The sequence below is a fragment of the Myxocyprinus asiaticus genome, chromosome 34, assembly GCF_019703515.2.
Source record: "Myxocyprinus asiaticus isolate MX2 ecotype Aquarium Trade chromosome 34, UBuf_Myxa_2, whole genome shotgun sequence".
NCBI lineage: Eukaryota > Metazoa > Chordata > Actinopteri > Cypriniformes > Catostomidae > Myxocyprinus > Myxocyprinus asiaticus.
This window is the reverse complement of record NC_059377.1, coordinates 5,966,062-5,981,664: the sequence shown is the minus strand read 5'-3', so window position 1 is coordinate 5,981,664 and position 15,603 is coordinate 5,966,062. Positions and strand designations below refer to the sequence as shown.

The window sequence follows — 15,603 nt, the reverse complement described above, 5'->3', positions numbered from 1 at the left end:
CTTATTAAGAAGTGGAAATTTTGGGGATCTCTTGATACCAAGCCAAGGTCAGGTACACCAAGAAAGATTTCAGCCACAACTGCCAGAAGAATTGTTCGGGATACAAAGAAAAACCCACAGGTAACCTCAGGAGAAATACAGGCTACTATTTACTACTTTACTATTATTCTAAAATGTCAAAAAAAAAAAAAAAAAAAAAAAAAAAAGTATAATAAAGAATAAGTGTTTCAAAACTTTTGACTGGTAGTGTGCGTGTGTGTGTGTATATATATATATATATATATATATATATATATATATATATATATAGGTACTTTTTGTTAGTGTTGACTGTAGAGGCTTTTTAAAAATGAAAACAAACAAAAATTAAACCAAAAGATGCTCACAGTTTCGATTTTTAATTAATAGGGAAGTGAATGTACATTTGATTCTTGAAAGACCTTTTTGTATACATCTTTACATAAAAAAGAACTATACAGCAGTGGAATAAAACAGATCTTATTGTCATTGATCATTGTATCTCTGTAGTCATTTTTGTTTGTGCTTTATAAAAACAGGATAGTGTAATACTACACTTACAATTAAAACAAATTTCTGACATCGGGAATACAAGATATACAATACAATCAATCTACAGCATATATCTATACAGTGCACAGGCCGTCTATGGGCCTACAAAAACAAAGTGTACCATAAAACCAGCAGTGAAAATGAGCTCATTTTAATGTACCACTTAAAAATGCACCAGCAGTTTTACATTTACAGTGACTCCATGATGTAACATCAACCATTTTGTTTAAAATTGCTCAAAGTACAGTGTAAAATTTCATCAAGAGCTGAAGGGTAAATCTGACAAAACAAAGAACATCTACAGTTCATATTTAACCCCAAAATCAAAAGAAAGAAATAATACATTATATTTTGTACATAGAAAATGAAGGCTATTTTTTAGGACTATTAAGATGTGTTGTAATATGACATTTTTATGACAATTAAGCACATTTACACCGCAAATTGTCATTACCATAATGCGAAATAATATTTACACAGTATTTGGTTTACTGCATTCAATTTAAGTCTGCTTTCAATAAAAAAGTTATTTTATTACAGTGTTAACAAACTGAAAAATAAAATGCCCAGTCACATTTTGCTCATAAGAAATTAGGAGGATAAATGAGCTTAAATGTCTTAAAAATAATGTCACAATGCAAAAAATCGTAACGGTTATAAATAGGATTCCTTTCCTTGTGAAAAAGAACAAGAATCAAAATGGACAAGAGACAAAATGGACATGTTTTTTGTGAGATTCACCCTCAAACATCTAAAGTGAAGTGCTGTGTTGCTAAAAAAAGAATGAAAGATATTAAAGACAGAGGCTTATGTATGTGAAAGTAAAAGCATTGTAATTGACAGTAAAATGCACATAACATGGTACTGTGTATTGCTGTCCTGAGAATGTCAAAGATGTGCTTTCAGATACACACATCAGTGTGTTTAGCATGAGAAACAGAGAAATATTAGCTGTCAGTGTTATAAACATTCGTATAAACAGACTTTCTTTATTATTCTAGGGTCAGAGTACAAAAGTCATGTAGTACCAGTGTTAAGGCAAAAGTGGTCAACATATTTCATTGCACACACTCTCACACAAACAACCCCAGTCACTCACCACTAAAACAGTTTATCACCAGTGTTGTAATTTCCATAAAAGAATTATTGTTGTGCATACGTATAAGTCTATTCCTGTGCACAACAAAGACAATTAAAACAGCCCAACCCACACAGTTCCATGTTGCCTTTACCATGAAATTCCCAGTACAAGTCTCTCCACAACACAAAGTGATCTGGTCGTGAGGAATCATGGGAACTCTTCAGAGGATTGGCACTCCAAACCCGCTCTTCAACAGTGTGTGAAATGAATTACCTGCATCTCGCACACACCCGCATTACTTCCTCTTCCTCACTCTATAGCACTTAGTGACTGGCCTGGGCTCTCATCAGTATACACTGGAGGTACATGGGTAACAGGATGCTAGAGTGATATGGAGGGATTTTAGCTGCAGTTCTAGGGGCAGCTTTTATCTGTCTAGGGCTTCCTCTGCAAAGATGCTGATTATGGCCGATGAAACCTGCATAGAAAAACATTTTTGTGAGCAAATGTTCAGATAAAGTTCAACCAATCTGTCCTCTTACCAAAAGACAATGACCGCATTTACATGTGCAATGCATAAAATCATGCAGATTCTGGTCAGGAGCTTCAGTTAATGTTCACATCAACCATCAGAATGGGGAAAAAAATTTGATCTCAGTGGTTTCGACCGTGGCATGATTATTGGTGCCAGACAGGCTGGTATGAGTATTTCTGTAACTGCTGATCTCCTGGGATTTTCACGCACAACAGTCTCTAGAATTTACTCAGAATGGTGCCAAAAACAAAAAACATTCGGTGAGCGGCAGTTCTGCTGACGGAAACCCCTTGTTGATGAGAGAGGTCAACGGAGAATGGCCAGACTGGTTCGAGATGACAGAAAGGCTACGGTAACTCAGATAACCGCTCTGTACAATTGTAGTGAGCAGAATAGCATCTCAGAATGCACAACATGTAGAACCTTGAGGTGAATGGGCTACAACAGCAGAAGACCACGTTGGGTTCCACTTCTGTCAGCCAAAAACATAAAACTGAGGCTGCAGTGGGCACAGGCTCACCAAAACTGGACAGTTACAGACTGGAAAAGCAGAGCCAGGTCTGATGAATCACGATTTCTGCCGAGGTACACAGATGGTCGGCCAAACTGAGATATACAGGTGCTGGTCATATAATTAGAATATCATCAAAAAGTTGATTTATTTCACTAATTCCATTCAAAAAGTGAAACTTGTATATTATATTCATTCATTACACACAGACTGATATATTTCAAATGTTTATTTCTTTTAATTTTGATGATTATAACTGACAACTAAGGAAAATCCCAAATTCAGTATCTCAGAAAATTAGAATATTACTTAAGACCAATACAAAGAAAGGATTTTTAGAAATCTTGGCCAACTGAAAAGTATGAACATGAAAAGTATGAGCATGTACAGCACTCAATACTTAGTTGGGGCTCCTTTTGTCTGAATTACTGCAGCAATGCGGCGTGGCATGGAGTCGATCAGTCTGTGGCACTGCTCAGGTGTTATGAGAGCCCAGGTTGCTCTGATAGTGGCCTTCAGCTCTTCTGCATTGTTGGGTCTGGCATATCGCATCTTCCTCTTCACAATACCCCATAGATTTTCTATGGGGTTAAGGTCAGGCGAGTTTGCTGGCCAATTAAGAACAGGGATACCATGGTCCTTAAACCAGATACTGGTTGCTTTGGCACTGTGTGCAGGTGCCAAGTCCTGTTGGAAAATGAAATCTGCATCTCCATAAAGTTGGTCAGCAGCAGGAAGCATGAAGTGCTCTAAAACTTCCTGGTATACGGCTGCGTTGACCTTGGACCTCAGAAAACACAGTGGACCAACACCAGCAGATGACATGGCACCCCAAACCATCACTGACTGTGGAAACTTTACACTGGACCTCAAGCAACGTGGACTGTGTGCCTCTCCTCTCTTCCTCCAGACTCTGGGACCCTGATTTCCAAAGGAAATGCAAAATTTACTTTCATCAGAGAACATAACTTTGGACCACTCAGCAGCAGTCCAGTCCTTTTTGTCTTTAGCCCAGGCGAGACGCTTCAGACGCTGTCTGTTGTTCAAGAGTGGCTTGACACAAGGAATGCGACAGCTGAAACCCATGTCTTGCATACGTCTGTGCGTAGTGGTTCTCCCCCACATTTTTGAATGGGTTTTGTTTCACAATCCTCTCCAGGGTGCGGTTATCCCTATTGCTTGTACACTTTTTTCTACCACATCTTTTCCTTCCCTTCGCCTCTCTATTAATGTGCTTGGACACAGAGCTCTGTGAACAGCCAGCCTCTTTTGCAATGACCTTTTGTGTCTTGCCCTCCTTGTGCAACGTGTCAATGGTCGTCTTTTGGACAACTGTCAAGTCAGCAGTCTTCCCCATGATTGTGTAGCATACAGAACTAGACTGAGAGACCATTTCAAGGCCTTTGCAGGTGTTTTGAGTTAATTAGCTGATTAGAGTGTGGCACCAGGTGTCTTCAATATTGAACCTTTTCACAATATTCTAATTTTCTGAGATACTGAATTTGGGATTTTCCTTAGTTGTCAGTTATAATCATCAAAATTAAAAGAAATAAACATTTGAAATATATCAGTCTGTGTGTAATGAATGAATATAATATACAAGTTTCACTTTTTGAATGGAATTAGTGAAATAAATCAACTTTTTGATGATATTCTAATTATATGACCAGCACCTGTATATGGGTGTGTGTGTGTATGCAATCAATATTTTTTTCAGAGTTTGCAAGAGAATAAATGTATAAATATATTCACTATACGGTATGTTTCACTAAAACATTTTCAAGGATATTAAAGGTCATTTTAGCAGGAAAACTGCATTAAAAAATTCCAAGCTTTCAAGGATTTCAAGGACGCGTGGGAACCCTGGTATACCATGGACAGATGGTTTAAGCATAGTTTCTGCTCATGCAGAGGATGCCGAGAAAAACAGCAAGATGTGCCACAACAGTCAAATACATCCATCTGGTACATGCTTACATAGGAAAACAATTAAAAAACAGCATAAACGGATGCAAAAACAAACCTCTTCAATAAAGTAAAATATTGTTAACATTTTATAAGAACCTACATGAAAAACGTTAACAAGCATTATTGCATTAGGCTATACACTCCTTAAAGGGGTCATGACATGAGGAATCAAATTGTCCTTGATCTTTTGACATTTAAGAGGTCATTGTACTATAAAATCATATTGTACGTTTTAGAACTCAATACTTCCTCCCTGCAAAAAGAGCATCTATCGAAATCAAGCTGCCAAAATGACTCGTTCTCTACTTCCTCTACATTGTGATGTCACACTGTGGTAGATATTTGCATCTGACCGCCTCCATAACAACACATCAGTGCCTACTTTACCTTTAATCCCTTGCATAGCACGCTCAGTAGCAGTGAGCAGTGAGATGGCAAGGAGAGAGATCAGATCAGTCAAGAGCAGAGTGCCAGTCATAACAGTGGGCATTTACTGTCAAGTCTTAAAGGAGAAGCAGCACCAAAACTGAGCGTTTCTGACAGAGGGTCAGAATGAGGGTAGAAAATGATCATGTTTCACAAAAATATGACTGTTTTTGAACCAAAAACTTTACTAATAATGTAAGTGAATCCCAAGGAACATATTAAAATAATAATAATAATAATAAAAAAAGGCATGTCATGGCCCCTTTAAAAGATCATTTGTTAAAACTTAAAATACATTTAATTATAGGGCTGGATGTTGATTAAATTCAAATCGATTAAATTCGATATCGATTCATATGGGTTATAATGTCTCTTTTGGTTACATATGGCACATAAAAAACTATTAATTTGACTAATTATATTTTATTATTATTATTCTTTTAATAATTTTTATCACATTTTACCTTTTTAAAAATGAACAGATCCATGTTTTCATTTAATAAGTATGATATTATATTGCATATATTATATTTTGTTACATGTTTATTGTTTAACTGCATAATTTGTACTATTTCCAAGTATTTACATTGATTTGTTGACCACATGCTAAAAAACGGCACTGTCTCTTTAAGAAAACCGGCATTTCTGTAAATGAGCGCAAGTTAACGAGAGACTCGAGTGCATATATTTTATTGTGACACATTAACAGTCTTTGACTTTTAACTGTACCCCTTAAAATGTTCACCAAAACTGTTAGCGTAGAGCCCTGCATATGCCACCGATCGTATTCAGATGTTGTAGTAATCACAAAATTGGCTTATAAAGTAGCATTTGGATTAAGGTATTTATGTGCCACATACATAATCGAATATGACCAAATTTGGAATAATATAGGAATATTCTTGTGCATGTGAATTACTAATTGACTGATAAATCCATTTATTTATAATCAATCATACTAAGAACTCAGACCTTGTGTATATCCTGCTCTCCTCATGTACCTCCATTTCTGAGCTCTTAAACTCATTCAGTTCTTTTCTTATGGCCGCCTGGAGGAAGAGAGAAAACACAGAGTAAAGAGAAAGATCAAGATGAACCTGGTAATGTAATGTTATATAATAAATCATTTATATATTGATTGTTATATCATGATGGAATTGGTCAGTGTTTCTTAATGTCTATGTTATTTTTTAAATACCATTTGTTTGGCAAGGATATTTTGCATTTACTCAACAGTGTGCAAATGTTTTTTTATGTAACTACAATTTACATAAGACTAAATTCAAGTCTTATATAAGCCACCACTAGGGGGCAGATGAATCCAGCACATTAGACAGACCTTGTCAGCAGGAGTGAGTTTGGTCCAGGGTTTGTCAGCACGGCGGTCATAGTCTTGAGCTGAAGTGCACTCCACATACTCATGAAAACGCAGGATTTTTCTGGCCTGAAGCTCAGCTATTGTGGGCCTCTGTGATAACTGTAGACAAAGATGAAACAACTTTTAAAAAGGTGGTTCTTGATACCAAACTTGCTTGTTCTGAACCCAAGTTCGTTCCCTCCCCCTGGTTTCTGTTAACATAATATTATTTGGGTCTGATTGCATCATTAACGTGTGTACAAGCGGCAGCTGTTTACCACTGTAACTAGGTAACAACTCAAAAGGACATCAGCTTAGCGGTGTTATTAAAGTACCATCAAAACTTGACATGCACAAAACAACACTGTTTGTCTGTTTGTCTGCCGGATGCATTAATAGTGCAACGATATAATGCATGTTAGCGTTTGTCTGCCACAAGCTCGCGGATGCGTTGCAAGAGAAGTGAAGAATGTGAGCTGGTATTTGGAGGCCATTTGTTTGGAGACAAACAGGTACAAGAAATGCACTTTACCATAATAACTGCAATCGGGAGCCTGTGACGTATCCAGCATACAAGGAAACTCCTTTCATTCTGTTTAAAAAGCATCCCAGGATGCACCACATGAAGTTGCTTGAGAAAATGATCAGTGTGTGCAGAGCTCTAATATCGACAAATGGCAGTAACTTTGAAGAAGCTCAAATTTAAGATAACTTTGATTTGTTTAACGTTTTTTGTTTCACATAATTCCCACACTTCCATTTGCATTTTTTCATAGATTTCATTTACTATTTCCTATTATTCTTAAACGTGGAGAACAGTCCTAAGCTGCATCCCCAAATCGCATACTTCCGCACTATTCTATGCCGTTTTGTAGAGCAAGTAGGGTGAGTATTGTGTTTAGACTGAAAACACAATGAAAAGAAGTGTACTACTGTACGAGCACTTGGATGATGCACTTCTTCCACCAAAATTAATGGAGTGTGGAATGTTAAAATGTACAAGTGTTGGACTGAGGTTGACTAATGCGCTAAAGCAAATGTCAACATATCAAATGCGCCAATTCAGTCAGCTGAAAAACATCCAATGCTTCCATGTAGTAAAAAAACATTAGTGTTCCATTAGAAATTATACTACATTTTGAAAATTGCATAGTGTATAATGTGTCATATGGGATTTGCTCTTGCAAGTCAACATGCATTAAAAACTCAAGGTTAAGGTAAATAGTTAAAGACTAAGATCTTATCATTCCAGCCTCATTTAGTTTGTCTGCTTTATACCTTTCTGGTCAGCCTGCGTTTGATCTCACTTCTCTCTGCCCGTCGGTCAGCTTCATTCTTGGCTGAAAAACAAGAACATACAGGCATACAATATAGAGAACCTTTTCTGGAACCGCTTCTCTTTCCCAGACAGAAATTATGTGGATAAAACCATCAGTAAATCTTGACTATACATGTCAAGACATTTAGCATTTCACATGTGCATCGATCAAGATGTGACTGGCTTCTGTGGATGCTATACTAGATGACTGGAGGACGTGTAGTGTGTGTGCTGGCAAAGGAAAAACTCAGCTGGCCAAACACTCACCTAGTAGGATGTTCCTCTGCTCGAGTTCTTGTGCTGTGGGTCTCTGACTCAACCTCCTATGCGGAGAGAATGAAAAATACACAATGTTGATGTGAACAGAATACATAAACACTCTGTAAAACACCTCTGAACACACACAGACCTTGTGAGTGTGCTGCCAATCTGGTTGCGGAGCGCCTCCCACTGCTCTTTGTTCTTCCAGGTGCCGTTGTCATCCTCTTGAGACCGTTCCTTCTCCTGCTGACGCTCCAACTTCAGTGCCAGAGTATCCTTACGCTTCACACGACTCGCAAGACCACCTGACAACACACACATAGGTCAAAAGTTATGGTCAGGTCATTTATGAAATGTTTTGCAGATCTCCACAGAATTGATAATGCTTTTAGCTATAGTACCAATAGGCGTTTTCTTTCCTAGTTCATTTTTTTCCCAAGACACTAAAACCAGAACCAAAGCAAAAACCCAGTACCTAGCACTAGTTCCACAATTGTGTGGAGTTACGCTTAATAATAGTGTAATGTAGTAACATGTTATAATTTTAAAATCCATTCTGCAAAATTCTCCCAAAATCGTGCAAAAAAAAGAAAGAAAAAATAAAATCGAAAAAAGTCTGCAGATTCTCTATGGGACTGTTCACAGTTCATATTACAGGCAAAAAGTCATCGGTTTAACCCTCACTACTCATTTTTGTCTCACAAATGTCATTCAATTTTGCTATTTAGAGGTTGTCTGTGAACAGGACCAATTGTCCAAACGATGGCTCTGCCAAAATGATTGCTTAAAAAGTTGTAACATTGAAACATAATAATGATAAAAAGAGGGCTATACTATCACAAAGTCGACAAAAACAGGCACACAGTGAAAAGATACAATGTGAAGATGATGTGAATCTGTTTTTTTTTATTTTTTTTGCCCCCTCTATGATTGACTGTATTTTTTTATTTATTTAGTCTGGTTCTTTTACACTCTAAAATGTGAACAACCTTTCTTGAACAGTATTTCTATTGGCAGTAGAGCATCTTTGCCCATGGCTTAATTTTGGCAAAAGGAAAAACGTACTATTTTTTTAAAAAATGTTGATAATCATATCGCTGTCCAAATCGTAATCACGATTAGATTTTTTGTCCAAATTGTTCAGCCCTATTAATAATTCACACCGTTTATTCGTAGGCCTTTGTGATATAATCATGAAAATGAAGCAAACCAAAACATTGTTAATGCAGTCATGCCAGCTATAAATAAATGCTCTCTTTTTTCAAAAAGTAGTGGCCTATTATTTTTCCAGTGTAGCTGGTTAAACGTAGCACATCTGTCAATAGTATGTAAATTTAATGGGTTTCATGTGTTAGAGTGTGGGCTGGGATAAACTGTAAATTGAACAATTGCCTATACCAGAGGTCTGCAACCTTTTTGACATGGAGTGCCATTTTAAGCTTTCCCTGTTAATGGCTGTGCCAATGCCTATTTTGCTAATTTAATAATTATTTTTTTTATTACAAGTGATATTATCAGCATAACATTTTGAGTGAAATGTTGATATAAACCTGATAATTATGATATCAAGCATGTACATTTTTCTACAGAGCCTCCTGTGTAGTCTTGTGAAAACCTGACCTTTTGTTCAAAATGAGTTAACATAGTTAATGTCACAAATTTATTTATCTGATTTGTGACCAAGAAACTGTCTGAAATCTTAAATATTTCATATTCATTTTATGTCACACATTTTTCAAAATCGTGAAACTTTATTTCCAGGTTAAATTAATATATTGAACCACACTCAGATTTTTGAACCCCAGGATGTATATTTTTGTTTACGCTTAATTGTTTAATGTAGTTATGAGAATCACCATCATTGAGGTTTAAGGAGGGTGTATGCTGGGTTGAAAACCTTAATGATTGATAGCGGTGTCTTCTTATTTACATCATGTGTTTTTCTGAAAGCAAAAGTTGCGCTCTTCTGTTCTGCAGTCTCATCACACTTAGTGTTTAGCTTCCCATTCAACTCATAACAACACAAAAACACACAGCATGATTATGAGGAAGGATTACATCAAGAGGTAGGTTGGCATGCAGGTGTGAGGGACTTCATATAAATACAGTGGCAAGACAAATATGTGAACCCTTTGGAATTACCTGCATGTATTTATCTTAAAATCTGGTTTGTTCTTCATCCAAGTTACAATAATGAACAAACACAACCTGTTTTAACTAATGAAAAATACATTATTTTGCTGTACTTGTACATACTGAATGCATCATTCAAACATTTTCAGAGTAGGTTGGAAAAAGTATGTGAACCCCTAGAGTCAGAAGTTGGCAAACCTGGCATCCAATTAATTAAACGAGATTGGAGGTGTGGTTTAGAGCTACTTTGACTTATAAAAAGCACTCAAACATTTTGAGTTTGCTATTCACAACAAACATCGTCAGCCGTGGACCATGCCTTGCAAAAAAGAGATCTCAGAAGACCTACGATCAATAATTGTTGCTTTGCATAAAGCTGGAAATGGTTACAAAGTTATCTCGAAAAGCTTAGATGTTTATCTGTCCACCGTTAGATAAACTGTCAATAAATGGAGATGATTTAGCACTGTGGCTACTCTCCCTAGAAGTGGCCGTCCAGCCAAGATGACTCAAAGGGCACACCACAGAATGCTCTATGAGGTAAAAAAAGAGCCCAAGAGTGACAGCTAAAGACTTGAAGGAATTATAGGAACTGGTTAACATCTCTGTTCATGAGTCTACTATATGGAAAACATTAAACAGCCATGGTGTCCATGGCAGGACACCACGAAGGAAGTCGCTGCTTTCCAACAAAAAACATTGCTGCACGCCTGAAGTTTGCCAAAGACCACTTTGACACTCCACAACGCTACTGGGAAAATGTTTTGTGGACTGATGAAACTAAGGTTGAATTGTTTAGGAAGAACACGCAGCACTACGTTTGGCGTAAAAAGGGCACAGAATACCAACATGAAAACATCATCCCAATAGTAAAGTACGATGGATGGAGCATCATGATTTGGGGCTGCTTTGCTGATTCGGGGCCTGGAACGCTTGCCATCATCAAGGGAAAAATGAATTCCCAAGTTTATCAAGATATCCTACAGGATAACGTCAGGGTGGCTGTGCGCCAGCTTAAGCTCAGTAAAAGTTGGGTGATGCAGCAGGACAATGACCATAAACATTGAAGTAAATCCACTAAAGAATGGCTTCAAAAAAAGGAAATCCACCTTTTGGAGTGGCCCAGTCAAAGCCCAGACATTAACCCAATAGAGATGCTGTGGAATGACCTCAAGAGAGACGTTCACACCAGGCATCCTTATAATATGTCTGAGCTGAAGCAGTTCTGTAAGGAAGACTAGTCCAAAATTCCTTCTGAACATTGTGCAAGTCTAATCCACAGCTACCGGAAGCGCTTGGTTGAGGTTATTGCTGCCAAAGGAGGATCGGACATTTATTAAATCCAAGGGTTTACTTACTTTTTCCACAGCACTGTGAATGTTTAATGGGATATGTTCAATAAAGACATTAAAGATTATAGATGTGTGTGTGTTGTTAGCTTAAACACATTGTATTTGTCCATACTCATGACTTTGATGAAAATGAGATCACATTTTTTGACCAATTAAGGTAGAAAACCAGCTAATTCCAAAGGGTTCACATACTTTTTCCTGCCACTGTAAATAAGCCTACTCCTCTCTCGTTGTTGCTCATGTGTCAGTGGTTACCCCTCTGTGTACCAGTGGTGGCACGTGTGGCATAGGTTGCCAACCCCTGGCCTATACTGGATTCTGTTAAACTCAGATGAATGAAGAGCAGGTAGAAAATAACATTTCAAAATCATATGGCTGGTCAGAAACAATAAAGAGTCATACTTGTAGGAACATCCTCCTCATCATCATCTTCCTCATCTTCATCTCTGTAATGAATGGGTCCATCAGAGTCGCTCTCCTCCTCATCCTCGCTGTCTCCAGGTCCGCCATGCTCCGGTATGACAGTTACTCGAGGGTCTCCCACCAGACCTCGGCGGCTCCGTGGCTCCAGTTCCAGCTGTCGTGCAGGCTGAGGGTCTGGACGCAGCTTCTGCAGCTCTTCTTCAATGTCAAAATCATCATCCTCAGGCCTAAAAAACACAAACATAGTGAGCATATAAATAACGCAAGGTTGTATGCATATAGGAGGTGCAGTATGGATTTACAGGAAATACAGAATGTGTGTAATACTGTATAGTCTAGTAAAGCATAATACAGCATAGTATAGTATACACTGGCGGCCAAAAGTTTGGAATAATGTACAGATTTTGCTTTTTCATAAGGAAATTGGTACTTTAATTCACCAAAGTGGCATTCAACTGATCACAAAGTATAGTCAGGACATTACTGATGTAAAAAAACAGCACCATCACTAGTTGAGAAGTCATTTTTGATCAAATCTAGACAGGCCCCATTTCCAGCCTCCATCACTCCAACACCTTATCCTTGAGTAATCATGCTAAATTGCTAATTTGGTACTAGAAAATCACTTGCCGTTATATCAAACACTGCTGAAAGCTATTTGGTTCATTAAATGAAGCTTAACATTGTCTTTGTGTTTGTTTTTGAGTTGCCACAGAATGCAATAGACTGGCATGTCTTAAGGTCAATATTAGGTCAAAAATGGCAAAAAAGAAACAGCTTTCTCTAGAAACTCGTCAGTCAATCATTGTTTTGAGTAATGAACGACTATACAATGCTTGAAATTGTCAAAAAAACTGAAGTCTTCATTCAAAGGTGTACACTACAGTCTTCAAAGACAAAGGACAACTGGCTCTAACAAGGACAGAAAGAGATGTGGAAGGCCAGATGTACAACTAAACAAGAGGATAAGTACATCAGAGTCTCTAGTTTGAGAAACAGACGCCTCACATGTCCTCAGCTGACAGTTTCATTGAATTCTACCCGCTCAACACCAGTTTCATGTACAACAGTAAAGAGAAGACTCAGGGGTGCAGGCCTTATGGGAAGAAATGCAAAGAAAAAGCCACTTTTGAAACAGAAAAACAAAAAGAAAAGGTTAGAGTGGGCAAAGAAACACAGACATTGGACAACAGATAATTGGAAAAGAGTGTTATGGATCTTAACCCCATTGAGCTTTTGTAGGTGCGTGAGAAGTGCCCGACAAGACAGCCACATCTATGGCAAGTGCTATAGGAAGCGTTGGGTGAAATGTCACCTGAGTACCTGGACAAAATGACAGCTAGAATGCCAAGGTGCTAGAATTGCTGCATGTGGAGGATTTTTTGATGAGAACTATTTGAAGTAGTTTAAGAAGTTCTGAACATTTTCTTCAAATTGTAATAGTAATTGTTCACGTTATTAATGTCCTGACTATACATTGCGTTCAGCTGAATGCCACTTTGGTGAATAAAAGTATAAATTTCTTTCCATAAGTGCAAAATCTGTACATTATTCCAAACTTTTGGCCACCAGTGTACATGTAGCATGGTTAAAAAATTGTTAGTATTGTATCTACACTACTGGTCAAAAGTTTTGAAACACTTGACTGAAATGTTTCTCATGATCTTAAAAATCTTTTGTTCTGAAGGCGTATGCTTAAATGTTTGATTTAGTTTATGAAATGTATAACTGTTTAGTTTTGTAGACAAAAATGTAATTGTGCCACCATATTAATTTATTTCATTATAAAACTAAAATTGTATTTAAAAAAAAAAGCCAATAAGTGCCCAACATAGATGGGAACTCCTTCAATACTGTTTAAAAAGCATCCCAGGGTGATACCTCAAGAAGCTGGTTGAGAAAATGTCAAGAGCACATGTCTGCAAATTCTAGGCAAATGGGTGACTACTTTGAAGATGCTAAAATATAACACAGATTTGATTTATTTTGGATTTTGATTAGTCACAACATAATTCTATATATTATAATAAAGAATGAGTGTTTCAAAACCTTTGACCGGTAGTGTACATAGATATCTGGGGAACATGGGGTGACATTTCAAATATCATAATTAATATTGTAATAAAAAAATTGTCCCACCCTAAACTCAAATTATGTATTAAGTACAATATTGTAATATGTACAAAAATATTTAGCTTTTGGTAGATACCAACTTTAATTTGTACAGGTTAACCATCGTAGAATGACTAGTGCTTTAAATTCACAATGAAGCTTTTATGTGTTTGGAATGGAATACTTTCACACTGCTAAATGCAGTATACACTTTGATCAAATAATCAATCAAGAAAGAGTGTTCTGAGATAAACTGATATATAGACTGTGTAAACACTCACAGTCGGAGAGGTTCGATAGTGACTGGGAGCGAGTATCGCCCTCCTCCTGGGGCCTCAGCGAGGATGTCCGGCGGTGACTCAAACAGAAGCGAGTAAGCACGCTGGGATCCGTCCAGGTTGGGATGGGTCGGGCTGGGATTGTTCAAGGCTCTCTGGATGCGTATGTGCAGAGGTATGGGCAGCTGAGTGGGCGGGTCTGTGGTGGGGCTGGGCGGGTCCACATTAGGGGTGTCAGGGACCGGATGGGCCCGAGGAGGGGACGGGGGGATGTGGGTTGGTGGAGGAGAGAGGTCTTCAGAGCTTGCATTTCTGCCATCATTTGACTGGACAGGGGGCGGGGCAGGAGCTGGGACTGGAGCTGGCACAGGGACGGGGGCAGGGCCTGTGGACAGAGGCTCAAGCTGATTGGATGAGGAGTCATCTGAGTGGCGTTTGGTCACAGGTGTCATCCTCTTTGGGGGAATAGGAGGAGATGGCTTGACTGGGACTGCAGTTTGAGAGGGATCCACTGTAGGAAATTAAATTATTAATGAAAATGAGTTTCACAGAGAACAGAGGGTTAGTGCACATCTGAGAACAACAAATTAGGGGCTGTTCACACAGGATGCATTCCTGCATTTACAAAAGACAGAATGGAACAAAATGTTTTTTTTTTTAACAGGGCACAGCATTTTAAACGCATGTGTACAGAGACAAACAATTAAAAAACAGTGCAGACAGAATACATGAACTTGTCCTTTGTGAATAGTTATCAGTGTTAGGACTTGATTTGCATGCCATGAAATTAATCAAGGGTATTAGCATGGAGGGGGTGAGACCTTAAGCAGTACTGTACACTGTTTCTTATTTGAGAACATCAAGTACAATTTAAGCCAAGGAAGATAACGTCTGATGCAAAACCAGGCTTGAAACACACTCTACGCAAGTATGTTTAAAGAAAACACTTCTAGCTATGCAAGCTTGATTTCATGTACTGAGTACATGCAGGACAGCTCCATAAAATAAATAAATATATAAACTCATTATAACACTTCAAAAATGTAATATTAGACACTCTGAGGAAGAAAAAAAAAAACAAAAAAAAAAACAGGAGTAATTTCTCGAGTGAAAGCTCAGTCTGAACTTCCAGTAAGCACACATTTGTTTGCTCTGCAAGATTGTGAAATGTTAGTATATGGATGAATGTACAGATATCAGCCAGATTGAGTCTGTTAGTTTCATCCTCAGCAATGGTTATATTAAATTATCATATTGCTTATGTATTGAAATTCCATT

General features: G+C 37.8%; 1 protein-coding gene across 7 annotated transcripts in view; it reads right to left on the bottom strand.

The window, feature by feature from the left end:
- Window positions 1–377: 377 nt before the first annotated feature.
- Window positions 378–15,603, bottom strand: part of LOC127425691 (phosphatase and actin regulator 4A-like) — an 86,947-nt gene continuing 71,721 nt past the window's right edge. For all 7 annotated transcript variants that reach the window (XM_051671915.1, XM_051671914.1, XM_051671913.1 and 4 more), the window contains 8 exons: window positions 14,329–14,836; window positions 11,915–12,162; window positions 8,176–8,332; window positions 8,034–8,089; window positions 7,727–7,788; window positions 6,431–6,568; window positions 6,064–6,140; window positions 378–2,129 (listed from right to left, as the gene is read on the bottom strand). In XM_051671915.1, coding sequence (XP_051527875.1) covers window positions 2,114–2,129; window positions 6,064–6,140; window positions 6,431–6,568; window positions 7,727–7,788; window positions 8,034–8,089; window positions 8,176–8,332; window positions 11,915–12,162; window positions 14,329–14,836 — 1,262 coding nt within the window. In that variant the 3' untranslated portion in view covers window positions 378–2,113. The remainder of the gene's footprint in view (window positions 2,130–6,063; window positions 6,141–6,430; window positions 6,569–7,726; window positions 7,789–8,033; window positions 8,090–8,175; window positions 8,333–11,914; window positions 12,163–14,328; window positions 14,837–15,603) is intronic.